General features: G+C 44.6%; 1 protein-coding gene across 2 annotated transcripts in view; it reads right to left on the reverse strand.

Annotated features, from left to right (window-relative positions):
- slc35f1 (solute carrier family 35 member F1) overlaps positions 1 to 27,607 on the reverse strand; it is a 435,718-nt gene that overhangs the window by 126,050 nt on the left and 282,061 nt on the right. For both annotated transcript variants that reach the window (XM_078542204.1, XM_078542205.1), the window contains one exon: positions 2,770 to 2,929. In XM_078542204.1, the coding sequence (XP_078398330.1) occupies positions 2,770 to 2,929 (160 nt within the window). The remainder of the gene's footprint in view (positions 1 to 2,769; positions 2,930 to 27,607) is intronic.

Genomic DNA, 27,607 nt, shown 5'->3' on the forward strand with positions numbered 1-27,607 from the left:
TCTGTCAGCAGGCGTGCGCAGGAGTCGGTAGTGTGCCTGCCGACAGTTAAGCGGCCTATTAAGGCCCTTAACGAACTAATTGAGTGAAATTTTTTGCTGTCCGTCCAATGGTTGGTGGGTGGGCAAAAAGCCCAAGCGGCCTTTGTGTTTTTGACAAAACCTCATCCATGGGCGGGGTTAAAGTGATTAAAAAAATTTATTGCACTCATCTCTAACATGTCCCTGCTCATGTGACAGAGTCATATGAGGGGACACATTTTTTAATATTTTAAATTTTTTTATTGTTTATTTGGAAAATCTTCAGCTCCTTGCGTGAACTTCTTCACTCGCTCTCCTCCCGCCCCCACACAGGCAGCGTCGAGCGCTGCAGCGTGAAATCGCGGTCGGGGCCTGATTACAGGCAGCGGTCTGTTTCGCGGCTGCCCCCGCCTGATGACCGGAAAATCCTGGCCTATGTGATTCAGGGTATAATTCACAGCATCAGGTATTGAGTAACGCCAATTATTGAACTCAAGTGTCGGGGCTCTTTGTGAATAGGAAAGTAGTAAGCCAGTAAAAATGCAGTGCTATGTGCCAATTCTATGTCAGTTTTGTTTTATGAACAGTAATATATTGAGCTGGAGGTCTTGTGGCGAGTGGTAGCACCCCTACATCTAGGCAGAAGCTCCGTGTTCAAATCCCACTCCAGGGCTTGATGGCCACAGAAGCTGCGTTCATAACAAGTTGATTATCAGCCAGTAAATACTTCCAATACGCCTGATGGCAGGGGTTCAGGAGCAGGAAGAGTTTTGCAGTGGTCAGCCACGCTGCAGAAGGCAATGGCAAACCACTGCATACTTTGCCAGGCATAATCATGGACTAATCCAATGGAAGTCCATGGTCACCAACACCCTGTTAGAGCATGGTATCTGAAGGAGGAGGAGGAGGAATGTATTGAGGTAGTACTGATGTTTGAAGTGTAGCTTATTTTTAGCATACAGGCTTGGTTTGGTCCATTTATTACTATCTATTTTTACTTTGTATAAATATCAAACTCTTATACCCCCTGTGTTTTAACAGCAAAGTCAGATTGGACAGTCACCCAAAAAATGTTGATTCTCCATGTCTAAGATGGTGGGGGTCAATTTTTAAGACAATGGGTGGAACCTTACGGCCCCGTTGCGATGGGGGCGTAAAATGCAGAGAGCCATTCAAAACTCCATTGGCTTGGGCGGGAAAAGAAAATCCCACTGGTGGGAGGAGCCGTAAATTTCCGCACTGTGTTTACACCCACTCATAGCCATCCAGTGCTATGGCAATTCGGATGCAATATATTGCAAATTCTGGTGCAGTTTTAATATAATGATATTTTTTTTTATGTAGTTTATATATACTTAAACAGGAAAGATTTACAGGGCTATTTGGAAAGTGCAGAGGCAAGGGACAAATTCTTTAAAAGCATCGGCACTAGTCAATGGCCTCCTTCTGTGCTACATAGTTCTATAATTTAGCAGTGGTGGACTAAACAGCCCAATTGGGAGGTAAACGTAATTAGCCGAAGTAAAGTACATTCAGTGTGAAGTAACAAATCCCATTAGTGCCTATAAATGAAAAGTGGACCAAACCTTAACAATGTTTAGTTTATTGATGCATAATTATCCAGAGTGCCTTAATCTCCCAAAATTGAAAGCTGCATGAAGGCACTAAGTATGTTAACAATAATAATAATGATGAAAGCAAAATACTATAGATGCTGGAAATCTGAAACAAAAACGAAAAATGCTGGAAAAACTCAGCAGGTCTAGCAGCATCTGCGGAGAGAGAAACAGGGTTAACGTTTCAAGTCCATATGATTCTTCTTTAGAGCTAAGGGGAAGTAGAAATGTGATGGATTTTATACTGTTTAAGAGGGGGCAAGCAGGTAGTGCAAGATAGAAGGTCAGGGTTAGGTGGGAGCTAAGGAGAAATTGACAAAGATGTCATGGGCACAAGACAAGGGGAGTGTTAACAGTGTTAGTGAAGACTAAAGAAGGAGCTGATAGTGGCATAAAGAGCAGAATGTGTTAACAGCAGAACAAGGGTCAGCACTCTGTGAAAGCACAACATAGAAACCAGTGACAGATGACCCTGAGGTGGTGGGGGTTGGGGGGGGTGCGGGGGGGGTTTGGCGAGAAAGGATTTTAAAAATGAATGAATAAATGAAAATAATTTTTTTTAAAATTGGATTAAAAAAAGGGGTGAAGATAGAGGAGGTAGTTCATGATCTGAAGTTGTTGAACTCAATGTTAAGTCCGGAAGGCTGTAAAGTGCCTAATCGGAAGATGAGGTGCTGTTCTTCCAGTTTGCGTTGGGCTTCACTGGAACATTGCAGCAGGCCAAGAACGGACATGTGGGCATGAGAGCAAGACGGTGTGTTGAAATGGCAAGTGACACGAAGGTCCGGGTCATGCTTGCGGACTGAGAGAAGGTGTTCCACAAAGCGGTCACCCAGTCTGCATTTAGTCTCGCCAATGTAGAGGAGACCACATTGGGATCAGCGAGTACAGTAGGCCAAATTGAAGGAGGTGTAAGTGAAGCACTGCTTCTTCTGAAAGGAGTGTTTGAAGTTTTCTGTGATTGCATGGGGAGGTGCCATGGGGAGGGGATGAGGAGTTAGGGTTGATGGAGGAGTGAACCAGGGTGTCATGGAGGAGCTTGTTAACAATCTGCATTGACTTTTCTGATGGTTTGGACACATATCACAAATTGGTTCATTGTATTTTCTAATGGTGTAAGTAATGAGTAACTCACCAGTTCCTTGATGTCTCCCAACAAGAACATCAGCCCCCACCATACATCCCATCCCCAGCAGACACACCCCGACTCCAATGAAGTGAAGAGCCTTGTATCTCACCAGCAGGAAGAACCAGGACAGCAACAGTACCACTGGGATTACAAAACAATCTAACAGCTGCAACACAAAAAAGAAAGGGCAAAATAAACCATTACTGCCAAATTTCAAGTGACAATAAATCAACAAAACATTACAACACATCATGTGCAACTCCTGGTTTTGACATAGGATACCTTCCAAAAACAAGTTTCACTTGACTGCAGACACACTGGCCTCACCCTTCTGGTCCTGGGTGACTCAAACAGTCACCTATAAGCTTCTGTTCAATCCAACTTACTTTATGATCTGCTGCTGTCAAGTTTAGGCTTACTGGAAGCTAATTCAACAGAGTTTCAGGGTACGCCTGACAAATAATCATATCCAAACAAATAAAGTGGGCCTGACAATTAATATGTTTGTTTTCTACGTTAACATGCTTGCATCATGACATGAAATCACACCGCAAACCAGTGACTCAAACACACACAATGGGCAGAATTTTCCCTCCGTCGTGGGGCGGGGGTGGGGGGGGTGGGAATGTTGATGGGCTGGCACGTGCGGGTGCGCTTCCAATTGGCACCCCCCATTGGAGGCGTGGCGCCATTTTATGTGGGTGGGCCAATTAAGGCCCACCCAGCGTGACGTCCGCAGGGAAGTGCTATGCGCTCCCTGTGCAGGCGGGGGGGAATCCCTAAAATCGAGAGTGAGCTGTTTTGCGCATGCGCACGAAAGAGCGCACTCATCTCCCTGAGGTTAAGTGCTGCCTCAGGGATATGGGCTCTGCTTTCAACAATATTAAAAATAGAAAAAAAATAATTCCCTTACATGTCTTCCTCATGTGACAATGTCACATGAATTGGGACATGTTCATAATAACTTTGTTACAATTTTTAAAACCTCGCCGCTGGATGAGGTTTCATGTTTTTTCTAGTTGCCGCCGGGGCTCCTGGCCTGCCCGCCCACCTTAAGGTTGGACGGGCAGGTCCTTTAATTGGTTAAATGATCCTGTCAATGGCTCAATTCGCTTCCTGAAAATTTAAGTGGGGCGTGGTGACGTCAGGGGTTCCACCCAACGTCATCTCGCGTCATTTTACGCGATGGCGAGTGGGCCCCTCCCCCGCTGCTGATGGTAAAATCCTGTTCTGCATGGAGTCCCAGGTCCACTCTCTGTATTTGCAGCAGTTATTTACATTCAACTTTAGACACAAGGCGGAATTATACGTCCCGCGGGCGGGTGGGTGCCTGACCCGATTGGGCATAAAATGGCGTGCGATGACATTGGGCGAACGTCCCGACGTCATCGCGCACTCGCGCAATATTGCAGTCAGCAGGTGTACGCGAGAGGCAGCATCGCGCCCGCCAACAATTAAGAGGCCTATTAAGACCATTAGTGTATTAATTAAGTGCGATTTTTCACTGCCCGTCCAACGTTACGGTTGGTGGGCGGGCGAATCGGCCAAGCGGCCTTTGGGTTTTTGAGGAAACCTCACTCACAGGCGGGATGAGGATTCCATTATTAATTAAAATTAAAATAAAAATGTTTTGACAGAATTTTTATAATCTATATGTCATGTGAAGGAGTCTGATGTGTGGACATTTTTTCCAGCATTTCCAAATCTTTATTTCATGGTTTAAAATTCTTCAGCTCCTTGAGGCAGCTCTCTGCCTTCAGGAAGCTTTCATTGCGCGCTCTCCCCCACGCCTGCGCAGACTTCAGCGCTCGCCCTCCTCCCGCCCCCACCCCAGCAGCGCTGAGCCTTTCAGTGCGCGTTTTACGCTGGCTGCCCATTAATTGGCCCGCCAGCATGAAATCACGGTCAGGGGCCAACTGTGGGTGGCGGCCCGCTTCCCGGCCGCTCCAAGCCTGCCCACCACGCCCGCCCGGTGACCCGAAAATCCTGCCCAATGAACGTAGATATTTTTAATGTATGGCTACTATAAAACGATAATCAGTGTTTGCTGTTATTGTCCAAAATATTACTTTCTCTTCAAAAAGCATTTAAGTTCATTCTATTTTAAAATGATAATCGGCTCTTTGCCTTTTACACATCCAATTGACAGAGTGCACTAACCGCTCGCCCTCAACATGACAAATAAGCGGCTGAAATTTACATCAGGCAGGCAGGGTTCAGCGAGCCAAATGGATGCCCCAATGCAATTTGCCAGATAAAGATTGGCCAATATAGAATTATAACTTGTGTCAGCTCTTGGAAGCAGCTATCTAAATAGTCACTTTCCCTGCTCTGTCCCCATAAGCCTGGATATTTTCCATTTTGGAGGCCCCATCTGCTTTCTCAGGTAGGTATAAAAGATCCTATGATATTATTTTGAAGAAGAGCAAAGAGTTATCCCTATTTTGCTGGCCAACATTTATTCCTCAATCAACATCGTTAACAGATTATCTGGTCATTATCACATTGCTGTCTGTGGGAGCTTACTGTGTGCAAATTGGCTGCCTCATTTTCACATCACTATGCTTCATTAGCTGGAAAGTGCTTTGAGGGATGTCCTGAGATGTCGTGAAAGTCAATATATAAATGAACGTTTTATTTCTTTCTTTCAAGGATTTATCTGATTTTCTTTTGAACGTTACCATTAAATATGCTTCGGCCACTCTTTCAGTGGTCCATTGTGAAATGATGTGTAAAAATAAATTCTCACCTCCATCCCTGGTTCCTTTGCCCTTGGTGCGAGGGAGGTAGTATGGGGAGGTGGAGGTTGTTAAAGGTTGGGAAGAATGGCAATTCCAGAGCTTTGGAGGCCCAGATGATTTTTCCAGGGCTCAGAGGAATTACTCACTAATCAGTTCCAACCTAATTTGGGATCCTTGAATTTCAATGTTGCGTATTAACAAGGGCATGCCACCTTAAACAGGCAGGACCTCTGGCTGCCTAGCAGTCCCCTTTTCAAATGTTGTCAGCTGCATTATAAGAGTTAATGAGCCGGTAAGATTATCAGCCCCATTTTGAGGTCATTATCATCCCATTAATGCCAGACAAAACAAATTCAAATCAAGTCCAATCACATCAGCTGGCTTCTGAAATAACTGAGACAACTAGTATAGTTTCAAAAATAATTACATTTGGAATTTGTATGGATTGAGTGACAGTTGAGATAATTGATTTTTACAGTAACTTTCCCAAAACCCTTTTCAGATTTCAAATAATTTCTACCCTCGCTTTTAAAGACGTTGAAAGCTATTGAAAGATCTTTGAGTAAATAAAATTTATATACGCTGAATTCTGTAGTATTGATTTTGTGCAGGAGTCAAACTAGAACTTCAATCAAACTGAGAGGATCAAATAATGCTCTGCTTCAAAAACACCAAGGACCTTCCTAGAACTAAAAACCAGGAATGTATAAATTATTCATCCCAACAGGACTTTAGAGAGACCACTTCCCTCACTATTGAACCATGTGTCTATCCAATAATTTGCTTACAATTTAATTTTAGGTTTAGATAAAAACAACTTAGGGGAGGATTTTCCCCTTGTCGGGAGGTCGTGGCAGGCGGGCCCGGGAGTGGCTGCGCAACGGTCTGCCGCCTGCGATCGGGCCCTAACCGCGATTTCACGCTGGTGGGCCAAATAACGGCCAGCCAGCATGAATTGCAAGCTGAAACACTCAGCGCTGCCTGGGTGTGGGGTGGTGGGGTGGGGATGAAGGAGGGTCAGCGCGGAAGTCAGCACATGCGCGCAGGTGTGCTCAGTGAAAGCTCCCTGAAGGCACAGGGTTGCCTCAGGCAGCTGAAGATTTTTAACTTTAATTGTTGGTTGGCACGCTGCTGACCAAAATATCATGCGAGTGCGCGATGACATTGGGACACTCGCCCGACGTTATCGCAGGATATTTCACTCTCGTGCGTGTCAGGCACACGCCCATAAGCCGAGGTGAAAATTCAGCCCTGAGGGTTAATTTTGACTTTTGAATGATATGTAAAAGGAGTGACATAAATTCAGCCACCTTGATGTATCTTTCTTAATTTTCTCTTCCACAGAAACCAAAATTATTCCCCCAATTTGTTACAATTAGCTGATGTTTAAAGACAGAGCTAGTGATTAATGGAGAGCTGGTTCAGTATAACTATATGTTGTGTCATGATGCAAAAGACCAAATTAAACAGCTTAATGAATTTCAAGCAAATTGACACATTAAAACATGTTTAATTAATATTGCACAGCACAATTTCACCACAATTATGAAAATGTAAAACCTAGATTTCTTATTAAATTAGAGCACTGTGTCCTAAATGTGAAACTAATGTCTCGGCTGGTTAATTTGAGGGAAACTTTTTAAAAAATTCATTCATGGTATTTGGGCTTCGCTGGCTGGGCCAGCATTTATTTCCCATCCCTAGTTGCCCTTGAGAAGGTGGTGGTGAGCTGCCTTCTTGAACCGCAGCAGTCCACGTGGTGTAGGTGCACCCACAGTGCTGTTATGGAAGGAGTTCCAGGATTTTGATCCAATGACAGTGAAGGAGTGGTGATATATTTCCAAGTCAGAATGGTGAATGACTTGGAGAGGAACTTCCAGTATTCGGTGTCCCCATGTAACTGCTGCCCTTGTCCTTCTAGGTGGTAGTGGTCGTGGGTTTGGAAGGTGCTGTCGAAGGAGCCTTGGTGAATTCCTGCAGTGCATCTTGTAGATGGTACACACTGCTGCTACTGTGCATTAGTGGTGAAGGGAGTGAATGTTTGTGGATGTGGTGTCAATCAAGTAGTCTGTTTTGTCCTGGAAGTTGTCAAGTTTCTTGAGTGTTGTGGGAGCTGCACTCATCCAGGCAATTGGGGAGTATTCCATCACACTCCTGACTTGTGCCTTGTAGATGGTGGACAGGCTTTGGGGGGATCAGGAGGTAAGTCACTCGTCGCAGAATTCCTAGCCTCTGATCCGCTCTTGTAGCCACAGTATTTATATGGCTCATCCAGTTCAGCTTCTGGTCAATGGTAAGGCCCTGAATGTTGATAGTGGGGGATTCAGTGATGGTAATGCCATTGAACATCAAGGTGCAATGGTTAGATTCTCTCTTGTTGGAGATGGTCACTGCCTGGCACTTGTGTGGTGCGAATGTTACTTGCCACATGTCAGCCCAAGACTGGATATTGTCCAGGTCTTGCTGCATTTGGACATGGACTGCTTCAGTATCAGAGGAGCCGTGAATGGTGCTGAACATTGTGTAATCATCAGAAAACATGCCCACTTCTGACCTTATGATGGAAGGAAGGTTATTGATGAAGCAGCTGAAGATGGCTGGGCCGAGGACACTACCCTGAGGAACTCCTGCAGTGATGTCCTGGAGCTGGGATGACTGATCTCCAACAACCACAACCATTTTCCTTTGTGCTAGGTATGACTCCAACCAGCAGAGAGTTTTCCCCCTGATTCCCATTGACTCCAGTTTTCTAGGGCTCCTTGATGCCACACTTGGTCAAATGCTGCCTTGATGTCAAGAGCAGCCACTCTCACCTCACCTTGGGAGTTCAACTCTTTTGTCCATGTTTGAAACAAGATTTAATGAGGTCAGGACCTGAGTGGCCCTGGCAGAACCCAAACTGGATGTCAGTGAGCAGGTTATTGCTAAGCAAGTGCTGCTTGATAACACTGTTGATGACTCCTTCCATCTGCAGAAGCCACTTAGTTCTCTTCAAACTTTTTTCTAAGATTTGTAACAATCTGTAGCATGTACATAAGCAGCATGTACTCGATCCAAGGAGGCCCTGAGATGAACTTCCAAACATGTGTTTCGAACAAAGGCCTTAGGCAGCAGAAGCCTGCAGGCGGGTATAAAGATAGGGAGTGGCAAGGTCCTGGGGGGATTTGAAAGGATGAGAATTTTAAAATTGAGGTGTTGCTTAACCAGGTGCCAACGTTGGTCAACGAGCACACGGGCGATGGGTGAACAGCACTTAGTGTGAGTTATGACATGGGCAGCAGAGTTGTGGATGGCCTCAAGTTAATAGAGGATAGAATATGGGAGGGTAGTCAGGAATGCGTCGGAATAGCCAAGTCTAAGGGGGCAGTAAGGTTTCTTGACTCTGTTTGGTTAAGGAGATGCACAGCTTTTTCTACTGATTACACTGGTTCCAGACCCCTGTAGAGGGCGCCACAGTATTTTGGATTTATAATAACTGCAGCCTCCAATACCAAAGCCCATAGAAAGTCTGTGGGCTTATGTTCTTATGTTCGAACAGCTCGGGCTGTTTGTTCATCGCAAAATCTGGCTCAAATGAGAATAAATTGATTGCATTGCTGAGATCAACTTATAAATGCTAAATTCCTCCCGACAGCCCACAGCAACTTTGGATTCCGGGGTGAAATTTAATGCCCTTCTCCAAGGCACGTTTGGAGGTGGGGGCGTTTAATTGGGCAGGAGAGTAACAGAATGGCCTTCCCATCCTGACGCCGATTTGAGGCCCTTACGCGTACCATTAATGTCCACGTAAGAGCCTGATCTTACAGCTGCTGGTATTTTACCAGCAATGGGCAGGGCAGTTGCCACATGGGGAGCCCGAAAAGCAACCACATCGAGTTTGCTTGCAGGCTGCCGGTGATGGAGGGGGAGTCTCTCGTTCAAAGACACTCAGTGCCTGATCGAGGGACCCAAGGTGCCCGCTGACAGTCACCCACTTTCCCTTTCCTCTGACTACCCATGCCTCTGCCCCCCAGCCAACGAATCTCTCCCCACAAAGCCCATTCTGTCCCTCACTGGTCCTGGGCCCCTGGTGGGAGCATTGCTGGCAGCTGCCACCGCTCCCCCTCTGTTTGGCTGGTTAGCTGACAGCTCTCAGGGGCAGGATTTTTGCCGCAGGGTCCTTGATTACAGGGAAGGCCTGCTGTTGGCCACTTAAGAGCCTGGGAGGCAATTAATATGGTGGTCTTCCCCAAAGGAGGCGACACAGGCTCTTGCCAGCTCTCTAGCCGGCAGTCGAGACCCCTGCTGCCTGGATTAAATTCTGCCTCAGGGTGCACATAACGCCCACTCCATCCAGAATATCTGACTGGCAAAAAAGGGAGGGGTAGCTTGGTGTAACTGGATAGCACCTGAAAATCTGCCCCACCCACCCCAAAAATTTTGCATTTACAGCACCAGGGTAAGAGAATTCCAGAGCCAGGTTATTTATCTTTTGTATCAAACAGGTCAAGAGAAACAAAAAAATATCTTTTGTCATTTGTGACCGTTTCTAACCTGATGACAAGAGTTGGTATTGACTCGGTCTGGAATGCTGATTCCTTTATCTCTCTTTCAGTTTTGCTGTGCACTTAATGGTTTGTTGGCAGGTCTCCTCACACTTGGATCAGTTTATACCTTCAGTAAGATTTTTATTTTTGTCACCTGTCAGTTTATATGTATTTAGGTGTTAATTTTGACTTTTTGGTGGGTCAGCTACACAGTCACGTTTTTTCTTTTGTTGCCAGCATTTTCCATTTTAATTTGAGGTTTGGACTGAGTCACTCCCACTCCAGTGCCATACTTTCACATTGGAAGTGCGGCAGAATCCCAATGGGTAAATTGAGTAGTGGTACAGATCAGTCATGATCTCATTGAGTGGCAGAACAGGCTCAAGGGGCTGAATGGCCTATTCCTCCAACTTCCGTTTATGCATAATTGGAATTTCTACTGCACTTCCAATGGTGGAGCAGGGGCAGCTCCAAGGAAATTTCCAGCTTTCTTTTCTTTCTTCTCAAGGGCAATTAGGGATGGGCCTACAAATAGCGGTCTTGCTAGTGACACTCACATCTCACGAATGAGCTAAAAGGTTCAATTAAGCCTTCTGCATAATCAATAGATTATCCAAAGTATTGAAATAACTGAATTGCTTCCAGTTAACATCCTGAACTGATTGCACTAAATTCCTTTTAAAGTTTCAACAACTGACTTTTATGAAAGATAAGATATTTACTGCATTTTCTCAATTTCAATGTCACACACCCTATTATCCTAACATGCAGGGGTTTGATACTGGCACTGTTATTTGCAAAATGTATACTTCAGATCAGAATCAGTTACATTTTGCCATGGGCATAGCGGGATACTACTGTGATGCATCCTGCTTACATGCCAATTGCCTTTGAACCATCACCTTTTTTTTAACATTGGTATACTGGGATTTTGGTAGAACTCAGAGAAGGGAATTGCCTCACATAACACAACAAAATAACTATGTTCTCCATGAGCTAGGGAACCTACGAGGAAAATACATTAAAAAAATGCCCAGCTTAAGGCTCTTGATCCACTAAGGTTCAGAAATACAGAAAAACAGAGAACAAGTATTTGAAATGAAATCATTTATATGTGCTGAGCCACTTAAGGAAGCAGGTTTCCCTCTGATGTTACATGGGCAGGGGTGGGAAATGTAAGAGCATCTATTGATCATTAATGCCATAGGCTGGCTGGACTAAGGAGTGCCTGTGTAGAACAAGTGCTCTCTGTGGCTAGGTCCAATGGAGGCCTTTTAAAAATTAAGGCTCACCACAGGGAGTTTACTTGATGAATAGGTGATTAAATTTGCACTCCTGTCGTGACCCCTCACACAGGATCTGCCAAAAGCCAGATTCTCAGCCTGGAAGAGGGCAGCCCCCTTTAATCTGCTGCAATGTCAGAATTTCAGGCATTCCTTGCTCTCCTAGCTACCCCTTCTCCCCGCTTCCCTTGCCAGCACCCTACCCCCACCCCCACAAAGGCAGAAATCCCACAGGGAATTTGCCAAATAAATTTTAAATTTTGGCAGAAATAGCTTGGGTGCAAAGTTATAGCAAGGCCAGCGATTTGGTGTTGCCTTCCTTCTGACTCCTGATATTAACCTGTCTTTTACAACAGATGAGAAAGACATCCACAAGAAGGAAGGTGTACAATGGGGCAGAAGAGGCCTCGCAAGAAAGATTTAAAAACATTCCTTAATAGATTTTCTTGTGAGACAGGATGATCAAGAGCATTCTTACCTCACAAGGAAGCATTGGGTCTACCTTGCTTCCCTTCCCTCCCAAAATTGCGATTGCCCCCGCCTTACATTCAGCTGACTGCCAGAACAAATCCCTTGGCTGCAATATTCTCCATCCCACTTGCCAGCTAGATAGGACTTGAGGAAATTTATTGAAATTAGGCTTGAAGTTTAAAGTCAACTGGGCCTTAAAGTCTCAGTCTTACCAGGTGTGCCACCTGCTTCAAGGTTTAAATAGCTCATTATCACTATGTGGCTGGTGTGCTGCCAAGTGTTTTCATTTTAAAGTAGGTACTGTTTAGCTTGTGACTACATGTCTAAAATGAATGATCTTAAAAATGTTAGTTGTCATTCTTCAGAGCTTATATCTTAATAGTCCCTGCCGTTTCACAAGTACACATAAAGCATGTTCTTCAAACCATTTACCTCACAGCTTAAGGTGGCCTTTTGTCTTCCAGTGAAGTTATAGAAAGGCCTAATGATTTTCTATTTGGATATGGCTGTTTGACATAGAAGTCTGTCTTTCTGTCCACAGATGCTGTTAGACCTGCTGAGTTTTTCCAGCATTTTCTGTTTTTGTTTCAGATTTCCAGCATCCACAGTATTTTGCTTTTATCTGTAGTATTAAGGTAATAGGCCGGCACATGAGGAGCAAAATACGACACAGCTTCCAGGGCGATCCCAGGGTCCTCGTCCAGACAGGGAATTCCCTGAATGGCCTTATATGGGACAAAACAGTTAACCACTTGTTACAAAGACAGAAATCGGGAGGAGATCAAGTTGGGGCAGGAAATTCTTATGTTGGGAGTTCGTGACCTCAAAGTTAGCGAATCTTTAGAAGCTGCTATACCTTAAGGAAGAGGTGTTATGGTTGATAAGGGTTGATGTGGCAGATCAAGGTGGTGCCTGAACCACAAAATTATGGAATTATTTGGTGGAAGGGATGGGCGGGGGCATGGTAGAGGTGATCTTCCTCCCCGGCCTGGGCAACGAAGCCTTAAGTTAGAAGGACAAGGACAATTATATGAGTAAATCTCCTGTACTGCCTAGAGCTAAGGATAAGCCATCTAGTTCAACATTCAATAATTCATTTATGAACTTTTGATCCTTAAAAAGGAGAAGTCTAAATTAAGTTATGTTAGGTGTAAGAAATGAGAAAATAGGGGTAAACTGATATTCCATTTCTGGACCAATGTTGTAAGAAAAGGTCAGTTTGATATACCTGAACCAACTATTTAAGACCACTAGCTTTACCTTTCAGAATGCCTTCAATTCTAATTAAACAACTGATAAATCTGTTTCAAGAGGTCTGTTATCCTGATTGTGAAACTTTTGTAGATATGACAAGGGACATTTTTCTAATAAGGAAGATAACAGAGTTGCTGACTAATCGCTGTAACTAGAACACAATTTGTGCTTAAGGGAAATTTTATAAACTTTAATGGACAGAAAATCCTAAGAGACCTGCTGAGCTCTATATCCAAATTTTCCATGCAGGAAACCTCTATCAGGAATTCAAATATATACAATTTATTTCCTAAATTAATCCAATTAACTGTAGTAGTTAATTTTCGGACTGTAAATGCTGAATAACCAGTTTGTTCAGCATTAAATAGTAAAATTGATCTTTAGATAAGAAACTGTCAGACATGAAGTTTATTAATGTGGTTGACTGCATTCCTCAAACTGAATGAGCTCTCTGATGCTGCACTTTATGGCTTAGCTCTGCCAACAACAGTTCTCTTGACGCCAGCAGCAACATTATAATGGAAAAGAGGTGACACGGCTGCCTTCTGACCCACACAGATTGACTTAAAGGCTGGGGTAGAATCTTCAGGTCGGTGAGCAGGGCCCGCCCCTGCTCGCCGACTCTTAAAATGACACGCAGTAACGTCACCGCGCGTCATTCAGATATTCAGTTTGGCGGGCGCGCAGCGGAGTCGGCTGTGCACCCGCCGAACTGTCAAAGGCCTATTAAGGCCATTTAAATATCAATTAAAATACATAACTGAGCTGCCCGTCCAACTGCCCAACTGACCCTACTCCCCCCGCCTTCAGAAGGGGAGTGCTCAGCGCTTCCGGGTGCGCGTCACACTGGGTGGGCCTTAATTGGCCCGCCCACGTAAAATGGTCGCGCGCAACCGATCGCGGGCGGTGATCGGCTGCGCGCCCGCCTGCACCCGCTCCCGCCCGACAGGGAGAAAATTCCTTGACGTTTTAGCTAGTAGCTCAGCCGGTGGCAGGGGGGTGGGGTGCACAGCAGCATGGTGATAACGGTATAAATATTATAAAAACTGTCTCCAATGATGCAAGGTGCCATTTTTATCCCTGCTCAAATGGCAAGCTGAGCAGATGTGCCTAACTGAACAGGCCAGCAATGGAATTTCCTGACCTCTCCCCCTCCATGAGGCTTCCTCAGCTATTAGGGAAGGTACAATGGGCAAAAGATAAAATTGAAACCTCCATGCACGTACAAGTTATTTGCCTAATTCTGCACATTGAGTGGGTTTCATGGTATTAGGAGCTTGTGGGCGTGTTACCAGTAAAGGATTTTGTACATATTAACACACCAAACACGACCACAAACACTGAATTTTGATCAACAGAACAATTTAATATTTGCAATAGATATCAGTGTATAAGCCGACCTTTGGAGCTTCAAAAAATACCTCCAAAAGATGGGTCGACTTATAAGCTGAGTATCAAAATGAACCACTGGCATGGGTGTACATCGTCGTCATCTTTGTTAATTGCCATGTAAGGTCTGCTATGTGTGGGCGTCTTAAATTCCCATACATCTTTGCAATACAGCCCGTATCGCCTGCTTGATTCCTTGCACCAAGTTAGAGAGTACCAGTAAGTAAAACATCCATTTGTGATTTGAAAAATTGAGACCGACTCCTAATGCGAGTATAACATGTGGCTGAAAAGGGAGGTCGGCTTATACGTATATGCACAAACATGACTTTTAGGGCCAAAAAATGGGGTCGCCTTATATACCAGGTCAACTTATATGCTGTGATCTATAGTAATTGACAAATGCTAATGCTGATCGTGAGTATTCCTTTCAACTTGTGGGTTATTATCAACCTGCAGTTCTTGGGGTGCATGCTTTGCGGCAGGCAGCATGAGGTTGAATGGGAAAATGAGGCAGGAGGTTGAACTGTCCCAACTCACCTCAGCAGCATAGCTCCATCGAGCCTGCCCTTACTGCAGACATTGCGAGGCCACACTACATCTTCCTGCAAAAAGTCCCAGAAATGTGAGGGTAATGTAGTGATGCAAAAATCCAAACTGCACCCAGAAGAGCTGACCGTTAAGAGACTCAATAAACTGGCAAGATGGTGGGCCTCAGAATTGTTAAATCTTTTGTGTTATGAACATACGAGCATATATACGAATACATGAACATACAAAATAGGAGCAGAAGTAGGACATTCAGCCCCATTGAGCCTGCTCTGCCATTCAATAAGTTCATGGCTGACGTGTTTGTGTTTCGATTCTACATTCCCATCTACCCTTGTAACCTTTGATTCGCTTGCCTAACAAGAACCTACCGACCTCTGCCTTAAAAATATTCAATGACCCTGCCTCCACTGCCTCCTGAGGCAGAGAGTTCCAAGGTTGCACAACCGTCTCTGAGAGAAAAAACTTCCCCTAATCTCTGTCCTATGAAGGAGACCCTAATTTTAAACAGTACCCCCTAGTTCAGGACTCGCCCACAAGAGGAAACACTCCTTCCACGTACACCTTGTCAATACCATTCAGGGGCAGAATTTTTAGGTCGGCGTGCGAGCGCACAAGTGTCGGTAGCGTGCCTACTGACAATTAAGAAAACAACTAAAGCTGTTAAAGTTCCAACTGTCCCCGATTTTTTCGTGGTCCGTCCAATCTTACGGTTGGCGGGCTGGCGAATCGGCCAGGTGGACTTTGCATTTTTGATGAAACCTCATCCAAGGGCGGGGTGAAGTTTCTGTTATTAAATTTTAAAAAATAAAAATGTATGGACAGAATTTTCACCATGTATATGTATATGTATTGATTGTGATGCGTGGACATCTTTTTCCAGATTTTATTTAATTGTTCTGAAGCCTTCAGCTCCCTGAGGCAGCTCTATGTCTTCAGGGAGCTTTCATTCAGCGCTCGCCCGCGCCCATGCTTACGCCAGCGCCCGCCCTCCTCCTGCTCCCACTCCGGCGGTACTGAGCATTTCAGCGTGCACATCACGCTAGCTGGTTGTTAACTGGCCAGTCAGCGTGAAATCCCACGGTCAGGGGACGATCGGGGGCGTTGGTCCATTCCCCAGCCGCTCCCAGGCCCACCGATTGCGCCCGCACCCAAAAATCCTGCCCAGGGTCTTGTATTCTTCAATAAAGTCACCCCTCACTCTTCTAAACTCCAGTGGAAACAAGCCTAGTCTGTCCAACCTATTCTCATAAGACAACCCACTCATTCCAGGTATAAATCCAGTAAACCTCCTCTGAACTGGCTCCAATGCATTTACACAGTATTCAAGATGCATTCTTACCTGTGCCCTGTATAACTGAAGCATAACATCCTTATTATGATGTTCAATTCCTCTCGTAATAAAGGATAGAATTCCATTAGCCTTCTTGATCATACGCTGTACCTGGTACTGGCCTTTAGCGACACATGTACGAGAATACATAGATCCCTCTGCACCTCTGAATTCTGTAGTTGTTCTTCGTTTAAGTAATACTTTGCTTTTTTATCCTTCCTGCCATAGTGAACAACTTCACATTTTCCCACACTATACTCCATCTGCCAGATGTTTGCCCACTCACTCGACTTATCTATATCCACCTGCAAACTCCTTATGTCTTCTTCACTACATACTTTCCTACTTATCTTTGTGTCATCTGCAAATTTAGCTACCATGCCTTCGCTCCCCTCATCTAAGCCATTGATGTAAATTGTAAAAAGTTGAGGCCCCAGCACAGATCCCTACAAGACCCCACTAGTCACATCCTGGCAATCAGACAAAGACCCATTTATATTCTTTGCCAGCCATCCAATCCTCTATCCAGGCTAATATGTTACTGCCTATGCCACGAGATTTTAATTTTCGCAATAACCTTTGATGTGGCACCTTATCAAATGACTTCTGGAAATCCAAGTACAGTACGTCCGCAGGCTCCCCTTTATCCACTGCACATGTGACTTCTTCAATGAACTCTAATAAATTGGTTAAACATGATTTCCCTTTCACAAAATCATGCTGACTCATCCTGATTACCTTGTGTTTTGCTAAGTGCCCAATTATAATCTCTTCAATGATCGACTCTAACACCTTACCCGTGACAGATGTCGAGCTAACTGGTCTATAGTTTTCTGTTTTCTGCCTCCCTCCCTTCTAGAATACAGGGGTTATATTTGCTCCTTTCCAATCTGATGGGAGCTTTCCGGAAGCTAGGGGATTTTGGAAAATTTACACTAATGTATCTACTACCTCATTAGCCACCTCATTTAAGACCCTAGGACAAAATCTATCTGGACCCGGAGACCTGTCAGTTCACAGCTCCATCAGTTTGCTCAGTCACACTTCCCTAGTGATTGTAATTTTGCCAAGTTCCTCTCTCCCTTCCACCTCCTGATTTACAGCTATTACTGGAATGTTTTTTGTATCCTCTATAGTGGAGATAGGAGCAAAATATTTGTTCATTTCATCCACCATTCTCTTATTATCTACTATTAACTCCCCACTAGACGAGCAACAATCACTTTACATATTATTTTCCTGCATGTTTAAATACCTGTAGAACCTCTTGCTATCTGTTTTTACGTTTCAAACTAGCTTTCTTTCATACTCTAATTTCTTTCGCCTGATTAACCTTTTAGTCATTCTCTGCCGTTCTTTATTTTCTGACCAATCATCTGACTTGCCACTCATCTTTGTGCAGTTATAGACTTTTTCTTTAAGTTTGATGCTTTTCCAAACTTCTTTAGTTAACCATGGATGGTGGGTCCTCCCTTTAGAATTTTTCTTTATCGTAGGAATATACTTTTTCTGAGTATGTGGGAAAATCTCCTTAAATAACTGCCATTGCTTCTCTACTGACCTATCCCCTAGCCTAGTATCCCAGTTAACTTCAGCTAGCTCAGCTTCCATGCCACATAGTTGCCCTTATTTAAGTTTAAAATACCAGTCTTAGATCCGCTCTTCTTCCTTCATACTGGATGTAAAATTCAATCATATTGTGGTTGCTGCTACCTAGGGGTGCCTTTACCTAGGGTCATTAATTAATCCTGTTACATTATACAATAACAAGTCTAATATAACCTGCTCTCTGGTTGGTTCCAGAATTTGCTACTCTCAGAAACGATTTCAAAAGAATTCTATGAACTCTTTGTCCAGGCAACTACTGCCAACCTCATTTTTCCAGTTTATATGTAGATTAAAGTCACCCATGATTATTGCCATTCCTTTATCACAAGCACCCAATATTTCTTCTTCTTGTACTTTTTCCTACATTGTGGTTATTGTTAGGGAGCCTCCCACTAGTGACTTCTTTCCCCCACTATTCCTCATCTCCACCCAAACTGTGTTGTTCTGCAAATTATTGAAAATCATTAACTTGGTCCAGGTGTGTCATGTCTTACATTTTCTTCCCTCCTCACATCACCCATAGCTCTTTCTCTCTTTCCAAAGCACCATCATTGGATCATCCCTCCATGTTTTTGTTTCAGAATCACACAGTGCAGAAGAGGCCCTTCAGCCCATCGAGTCTGCACCGACACGTGAGAAACACCTGACCTACCTACCCAATCCCATTTACCAGCACTTGGCCCAAAGCCTTGAATGTTATAACGTGCCAAGTGCTCATCCAGGTACTTCTTAAAGGATGTGAGGCAACCCGCCTCCACCACCCTCCCAGGCAGTGCATTCCAGACCGTCACCACCCTCTGGGCAAAAATGTTTTTCCTCTCATCCCCCCTAAACCTCCTGCCCCTCACCTTGAACTTATGTCCCTTTGTGACTGACCCTTAAACTAAGGGGAACAGCTGCTCCCTATTCACCCTGTCCATGCCTCATAATCTTGTACACCTCGATCAGATCACCCCTCAGTCTTCTCTGCTCCAACGAAAACAACTCAAGTCTATCCAACCTCTCTTCATAACTTAAATGTTTCATCCCAGGCAACAGCCTGATGAATCTCCTCTACGCCCCCTCCAGTGCAATCACATCCTTCCTATAATGTGGCGACCAGAACTACACACAGTACTCCAGCTGTGGCCTCACCAAGGTTCTATACAACTCCAACATGACCTCCCTACTTTTGTAATCTATGCCTCGATTGATAAAGGCAAGTGTCCCATTTGCCTTTTCCACCACCCCACTAACATGCCCCTCCGCCTTCAGAGATCTATGGACACACACGCCAAGGTCCCTTTGTTCCTCAGAACTTCCTAGTGTCATGCTGTTCATTGAATACTTCCTTGTCAAATTACTCCTTCCAAAATGTATCACCTCACACTTTTCAGGGTTAAATTCCATCTGCCACTTATCTGTCCATTTGACCATCCCGTCTATATCTTCCTGTAGCCCAACTCACTCAACCTCACTGTTAACCACCCGGGCAATCTTTGTGTCAACCGCAAATTTACTAATCCTAACCCCAACATAGTCATCTATGTTGTTTATATAAATGACAAATAATAGGGGACCCAGCACAGATCCCTGTGGTATGCCACTGGACACTGGCTTCCAGTCACTAAAGCAGCCTTCTGTCATCACCCTCTGTCTCCTACAATTAAGCCAATTTTGAATCCACCTTATCAAATTACCCTGTATCCCATGTGCATTTGCCTTCTTTATAAGTCTCCCATTTGGGACCTTGTCAAAGGCTTTGCTGAAATCCATATAAACTACATCAAATGCACTACCCTCATCTACACATCTGGTCACCTCCTAAAAAATTCAATCAAATTTGTTAGGCATGACCTCCCTCTGACAAAGCACTGCTGACTATCCCTGATCAAACCTTGCCTCTCCAAGTGGAGTTAGATTCTCTCCTTCAGAATTTTCTCCAATAGTTTCCCCACCACTGACTTGAGACTCACTGGCCTGTAGTTCCCTGGCTTATCTCTACAACCCTTCTTAAATAGCGGAACCACATTAGCTGTTCTCCAGTCCTCTGTCACGACCCCCGTGGCCAGAAAGGAATTAAAAATTTGGAGTCAGAGCCCCTGTAATCTCCTCCCTTGCCTCCCTCAGCAGCCTGGGACACAAATCATCCGGGCCTGGAGATTTGTCCACTTTTAAGCCTGCCAACACCTCCAATACCTTGTCACTTCCTGTATCAATTTGCTTAAGAACCTTGCAGTCTCTTTCCCCGAGTTCGATACCTTCATCCTCATTCTCTTGGGTGAAGACGGATGTGAAGTATTCATTCAACACCCTAGCGATGTCCTCTAGCTCCACCCATAGATTGCCCCCTTGGTCCCTTATGGGCCCTACTCTTTCCCTGGTTATCCTATTCCCATTGATATACTTATAGAATACCTTGGGATTTTCCCTACTTTTACCAGCCAGAGCTTTCTCATATCCCCTCTTTGCTCTCCTAATTGCTTTCTTAAGCTCCACCCTGCACTGTCTGTACTCCACTAATGCCTCTGCTGATTTGCTTCCCTTGCACCTGCTAAAAGCCTCTCTTTTCCTTCCCATCGTAACCTGAATATCTCTGGTTATCCATGGTTCTTTGGGCTTGTTACTCCTTCCTATCACCCTAGAGGGAACATGTTGAGCCTGTACCCTCCCCATTTCCTTTTTGAATGCCTCCCACTGCTCCTCTGTAGATTTCCCCACAATTAACTGTTCCTAGTCTACCTTGGCCAGGTCCTGCCTTATTTTACTAAAATCCACTCTCCCCCAATCCAAAACATTTTTTTACAACTTGTCTATTTCTTTGTCCATAACAAACTTAAACTGTACCGTGTTGTGGTTGCTATCGCTAAAATGCTCCCCCACCACCACCTCAGCCACAGCTTTTCTTTCTCTTCTCATTTGTTAGACAGGGGTCACTATACATTTGTTTCAACAGCATTTGTATAAACACCTTTAGCACAAGTTAAAGAGGATCTTAAAGGAAGAAAGGGAGATGCGGAGGCTGAGGAGTTTATGCTTAAGAGTATTAAGCCTAGGCAGCTACAACCATCAATGGTGGAGCAAAGAGGGTGGATGCAACAAAGACAGGACCATAGAAACAAATTGGTGGTGGCAGAGAGGGTGGAGGAGCAGGTTAGAGGGAGCAAGAAACAGAGTGGGGTGAGTCAATAAAGGGAATCAAACATGAGGATGTGAATGTAAAATTGGCTGTATTATGGAGTCTGAATGCCAAGGAGGTCAATAAGGACAGGGTTATACTTAAGCAGAATCTGGTGCACAGTAGCATAATTATGGATGAATTGGTGTTTATGGAGAATGGGAAGTCATGCAGGATAATTTTGAAATAGCTGAGCCTGGAGGTGACATCATTAATTTCAACAACAGATGGGCTGAAGTAGGGGCAGAGGGTCAGAGGTCAGTAGGGTCAGAGTAGGGGTGAAGTGTGTGATGTAACAGAATTGGAGAGGATATAGGGTCAGAAACCCATCACAAAGCCAAATAGGATGTTATAGTTGAAGTTAGTTTCATTGTTGGTCAGTCTAATACTTTCCTCAATTGCCTCTGTTCAGCTTGGCCGGATTCATTCAATTAATCTAATTATAAACCCTTTTATTTTGCTTTGCAATCTCCTTCACCTGAGGAGAAAATCTGGATGCCAAATATGAAATAGGCTGATGATAATGACGATGACGATGATGAATTGAAACTTCTACCTTGCATCAGGAATGAACTGACCTTCTGGGAAGACCTGCAGACCCAGTTCGCAAAAAGACAGGAAAAGAGCCTGAAGCAAAGAGAGGTGTACGACCTCAGCAGATGACAAAAAGACCGGCATCTAGACTTTGTGATGCCTCCCTGCAGGTTCTACTGCAAGCAGCTCATGAAAGGAGGATGTCCTATTTTCATGGTATGGGGGAAAAGAGACCTTCTAGACTGACAAACAAGGCATGGATGGAGATTGCTGGGAAGGTTAGCAGGCAGGGGATTCAAAAAAGAAACTGGTGCAATGCAGGAGGAGGGTCAATAGCCTCCTGCAAACCACTAGGGCGAGTGTGTGTGCATGATCTGATCATTAGGGATGAGAAGTGCAGAAGACGCAAAGAGATTTAGCTGGGGGGGGTGGGTTGGATGGAAGAGAAAACACAGGGGCAATCACATCTGACGGAAAGGCAGCATGATGATCAAAGGCATAAACCTCACGTGTGCACCTTCCACCAAGTCCAATGAGAGTGGACATGTCAGGATGACCTACAGGAGGATCCATCATGAGCTTGAGGGAAAATAGGGGAGATGTGAGCAAGGCATTCATTGTGTAAAGGCCTGATCCCCCTTTATGTTCGCAGGAACATAACACAACAACAGGGAAAGGAGCAAGACTGCAGGAGGAGTGGCGGAGTTGAAGATCTGAACTGAGGCAGAGATTGAGGCTCTCGAGCTGGCCAGCGAGCAGGGAGCATGGGTTATTAGAGATGGTGAGATAGGAGTCATGAGCACAGAGGGTGAGATGTCCTAGAGAGTCCTGTCCATTTCTGGGCATGAATGAAGTGCACGACATCCATGGTTGTGACCAATTAGTGGCAATACCTAACTACCCGTCTGTTTTTAACCCTGCAGACTTCCTCACGCCAAAGGAAAATGTGGCTCAAGAATCAGAAAGCATGCAGTCAATGCCTGAGGAGGAGGGAGCAAAGATTTCAGAGGAAGCAGCAGCACATCATCCTTCCACCAACACAGGTACACTCACCTCGCTGTGCAGGGGCTCGCCAATTGGCTTGGTTTCAAATTCTGTTGAGTCCCTCACTGTCATGTAGGAGCAGGGCCTCAGTGATCCTCCAGGTATTCCTCTGCCTTTGGTGTGCAGGGAGGTGCCATCATACACTGAGGTGGAGGAGGGGCGACACCATGTCACATCTGAGCAAGGCACTCCAGGAGTGGTAGTGCGCCCTTCATCCCCCCTGCCAATGACACCACCGGCTCCAGAGGTGCTGAGGAATGCTCTGCACCACTCAGAGGCCCTCACCATGCTGATGCTTTCCAAGGCTTCAGACATGCAGGAGACGGCCTCCAAGGTCATCCCAAACCATGGGTTATCTTGTTCAGCAGTCTGCCTCCACCTCAGTTGCTGATGCAGGGAGCGCACCTCGTCACAGCAATCATCACCACTCACTTAACCTGAAAAGGTACATGTAATAGCACTCCCTGGCAGGCAAATTTCTTTTAAGTGCCTTAATGATCTCAATGGCCTTCCTGCTGCACATGCGGGTTTGCCACATCACTGCCTTCCTGACGATCTTTTAATTCGATGATTACTTTTTGTCATCAGTATTCCACCACACCTACTTCCATGTTATCCTATGGTCTCCAATCATGAATCCCACTTTGGCGGTTGAATTAAATTCTGCCCAAGGTTGCAGTTCCAATTCATTAGATCAACACAATCACAAGAATTGTTGAATACCCTGATTTGGGACAGTGATTGTCATTAGATTTCTGGCTGACAGATCAGACAAGTTAACTCTTCTTAGGCAGTCCCTCGGGATTGAGGATGACTTGCTTCCACTTCAGTTCCATGGTTTCTGAGGTGGCTGATAAGTCCAATGATCCGCAGACTCTGCCACTTGCAGAATGATGTGTAAATGACTAAATGATTTGAACATAGATACATTGAAGTGGAGCATTTTGGTAGGAGGAATATGGAGACCACCTATGTGTTGGAAATAAGAGTCTAGATATTGTGATATTGTAAATACACAAAGGGGTACAGATTTATAAATCATTAAAAGTAGCAAGGCAGGTTAACAAAGCCATAGAAGTGCAAATAAAGCATCGGGGTTTATTTCTAGAATAGAATTCAAAAGCAGGGAAGTCATGTTAGTTTATGTGGAACCTTGGTTAGACCACCTGACAGTTCTATTCACAGTTCTGGTCTCTATGCTGAGGTCAAAAGCATATTGGTAAAGTTGCGGGACTGGTAATACATGGGCTGGGATGACTGTTCTGGAGGCGTGGGGCAGAATTCTGCTCCTGGCATGCAGGCTTGGCGGGAGCGGTCAGGAAGCCAACCACCACTCACGATCGGGCCCAGAAAGCGATTTCACGCTGGTGGGCCAATTAATGTCTGCCTAGCGTGAAACGTGGGTGGCAGCGCTCAGCGCTGCCTGTGCGGGCAGGGGGAGGAGGGCGAGCTTGGCGGGCGCAACCTTCACATGCATAGTCTCCCTGAGGCAGAGAGCTGCCTCAGGGAGATGAAGATATATGAAAAAATAAAAATGTAATGAAACATGTCCCCTCATGTGACTCTGTCACATGCGCAGGACATGTTATTAATGAAAAATTAGTTTTTATTTTATTTTTATTTACTTTTGGAAACCTCATCCCGCCCGTGGATGAAGTTTCCAGAGAAGTGCAAAGGCTGCTTGGCATTTTCGCCTGCCCGCCAACCGTAAGGTTGGACGGGCAGTGAAAAATCTATTTTAATTAACTTTTTAATGGCCTTAATAGGCCTTGTAATTGTCAGCGGGAACGCTGCCAACTCCAGGAGCGCGCCCGCCGACCAAAATATCGCGCAAGTGCACGATGATGTCAGGACACTCGCCCGATGTCATTACACGTCATTTTACGCTCGGTTGGGTTGGGCGCACTTCCACCCACCAAGCGAAAAATTTTACTCATGAGTTCAAATCCCATCACTGGAATTGGGGGGACTTTAAATACAATTAATTAAATAAATCTGGAATAAAATGCTAGCCTCATTAATAATGATGATGAACCTACCAAATTGTTGCAAAAACTAATGAACTTCAGAGGAGGAAATCTGCCATCCCTACCTGGTCTAACCTACACGTGAATCTAGAGCCATGGCAATGTAGTTGACTCTCAACTGTCCTCTGAAATGGCCTAGCATCCACTCAGCTGTAGGTGTTTCACCACCACTTTCTCACGAGGCAATTAGGGCTAGGCAATAAATGCTGGCCTTACCAGCAATACTCATGTCCTAAAACAAGTAAAAAAAATTACAAAAATTATACTGAAACACAGAAGAAAATGCTTAAATAGCTTACAAGGGTAACACCAGAATGGAGATGGCATAACTATCAGGGAAGTCTGAACAAACTTGGGCTTTTCTCCAGAGAAGAGGAGTCTAAGTGATGACCTGATATAAGCTTTTAGAACAATGAAGGATGTTCGTAGGGTAGACACAAAGAAGATGTTTTTTTTTGACAGGATCCAAAACTATGATGCAATGAATCTAAGATAGTCACCAATAAACACAATGAGGAATTCAGGGGAAACTTCTTTACACAGAGACTACTTAGAATGTAGAATTCACTACCACATGGAGTAGCTGAAATGAATGGCATAGTTGTATTTAAGAAAAAGCTAGATATGTAAATGAGGGAGAAAGAAACAGAAGGATATGTTGATAATGGTAAATGAAGTATGGTGAGAGAAGGCCCATGTGGGGCAGAGATCTCTAAGGTTGATTGGCCTCTTGGTGTGCTGTACAAAAAGGAAAATAACTGAATATTAATCTGCATATATATTTGATCAGTAAAATATGTAGTGGATGGCTTAAAATACTCAGAACTATCAATCCGGCAATAAACAGCTTCCAGTACAGTCTCTTTTCGAAGAACTTTACAATCCCAGTGTTCAGTTCATTAAATTATAACTTTTCTGAACTGGTACATGAAGGTATTTTAGAAGAAGGCAAAATGGAAAACATTCAAAGAGCAAAGAGGGTAATCCAGGATCATGTTAAAAAGAGACAGTGTTAAGTGATAGGTGATAAACCTACCATATCGACTCGTGTAAGAGTCCAATTTCTGAGACCAAATTTTTAGCCAAAAAATCGAGTTCAACTTATACACGAATAATACTTTCAAGGGGTTGAAATCCACCCTCTCCCATCATCTCACTACCTAACTGTTTATGGCGGTACATCAGTGGTGATCGCAGAGTTGCCAGGTTGGAGAGTGTACCTGCCAATCCCGTCCCCTAAAAGGAGCCAAAAAATGTTTTTATTATTCTGCACAGACACAAGGAGCAGCACAGCTGTGTTTGAATATGTAAGTTTGCACCAGGGCAAGTTTGACTTGAGCGGTGAGCAGGTGGGAAATAGAAATAGTTTGGATATTTTGGCCAAAAGTCGGGGGTCAACTTATACACAAGATTGACTAATACTTGAGTATAAATGGTTCTGGCTCTCGGAATGTGTGCAACAAGTAAAGAAACCCAATTCATAGAAAAAGGTGCAAGACTAAGAATAGAAAATTACAGAAAGGAAGATATGGAAAATAATAAGCACAATGAAAACAATCTGTTAGATAAATGAAAGAGCAAATGAGCTGATTCCTTCATCAGTAGCTCCAGCTTACAGGGAGAAAAGATGAGGAATTCAAGGTCCATTGACTATAATTTTCCAACTATTAATTTTAAACAATTTTTAAACCATAGATTGGGACCCATGACTTATTGTCCCGTGCTTGATGTGAATGCCAGTCTATGCCGATAGTGCCCAAGCACAGTATCAATGCCATAAAGAGGTGGACTGAAAGGAGAATAGGAAACAATGATGTAAATCGTAAACTGAAAGAACAGAAAAATAAATTCAGCTTGCTCAAGCAACAATGTAAATAATTTCCTTTGATGCAGCTTTTACAAATTCTCCCCACATATCTGCATTAATTCCTGAATAATTGTGTAAAAATGCTATTTTAGAGAGAGAATATGTACCACTTGGTAATTAATTAGGATATTGCTTCTGGATATGAATAATGGTAATGAAGTAACAACAGACTTAGCAGCAGCATGCAAAATTCCTCATTAAAAGCTCTGTCAAATATATTAAAAAATCCATTTGGCTGCAAAAACTGATAACTGTCTATTGTCTAAGTTATGTTGACAGGAACAAGATGAGGCATGATCGCATATTCATGTTCTAGAAATGAGCAGTGTCAAATTGAAATGAGCAGAAAGGTCAGTTTTGGCTAAAAATCCTCCTGCAAACAAAGAATGATGGGCCAGGATTCTACATCGGTCGAGTGGGCTCAGCGCGCAGGGGCGGTCTGGAACCCACCCGCCGCCCGTGATTGGCTCCACACCAGCATTTTAAGCAGGCGGGCCAATTAAGGCCCACGCAGCATAATACGCGACTCCGGCACCAGCGAGAAGGGGCGGGCAGGCGGGAGCTCAACGCCCACTGGGTCCAATGACCGCCCGGCGGCCAATTCAAAAGCGGCTGCGACAGCCATGCGGAGGCTGCCGTTGACTCGAAGGACCCTCGTTATGGAGAACCTCAGTGATGAACACGGCAGGCGGGAGGGCAGGTGGGTGGGGCAGTCGGACCCACGTTTTTCTGATGAGTGTCTCACTGCCCCCCTGGAGGAGGTGGCAGCACGAGATATACTTGTCCCCAGGGATGGGAAGAGGAGGCCCCCCCACCTCACCAAAAATGCCTGGGAGGAGGTGGCATCCAGGGTCAGCTCCCATGATGTGGTGAGGCGCACATGGGCACAGTGCCATAAGCGCTTCAATAACCTCCTGTGATCGGGAAGGGTGAGTACCGTGTTGGCATGGGTCACTTAGCACAGCAGTTAGGAGCGCCGCCCCTCCCCCCCCCCCCCCCCCCCCCCCCAATCCCTGCCTTGAACCTCAGAGTTCTTAGAGTGTGAGTGGTAAATGTCAATG

The sequence above is a fragment of the Cetorhinus maximus genome, chromosome 5 (assembly GCF_964194155.1).
Source record: "Cetorhinus maximus chromosome 5, sCetMax3.hap1.1, whole genome shotgun sequence".
NCBI classification, from domain to species: Eukaryota; Metazoa; Chordata; class Chondrichthyes; order Lamniformes; family Cetorhinidae; genus Cetorhinus; species Cetorhinus maximus.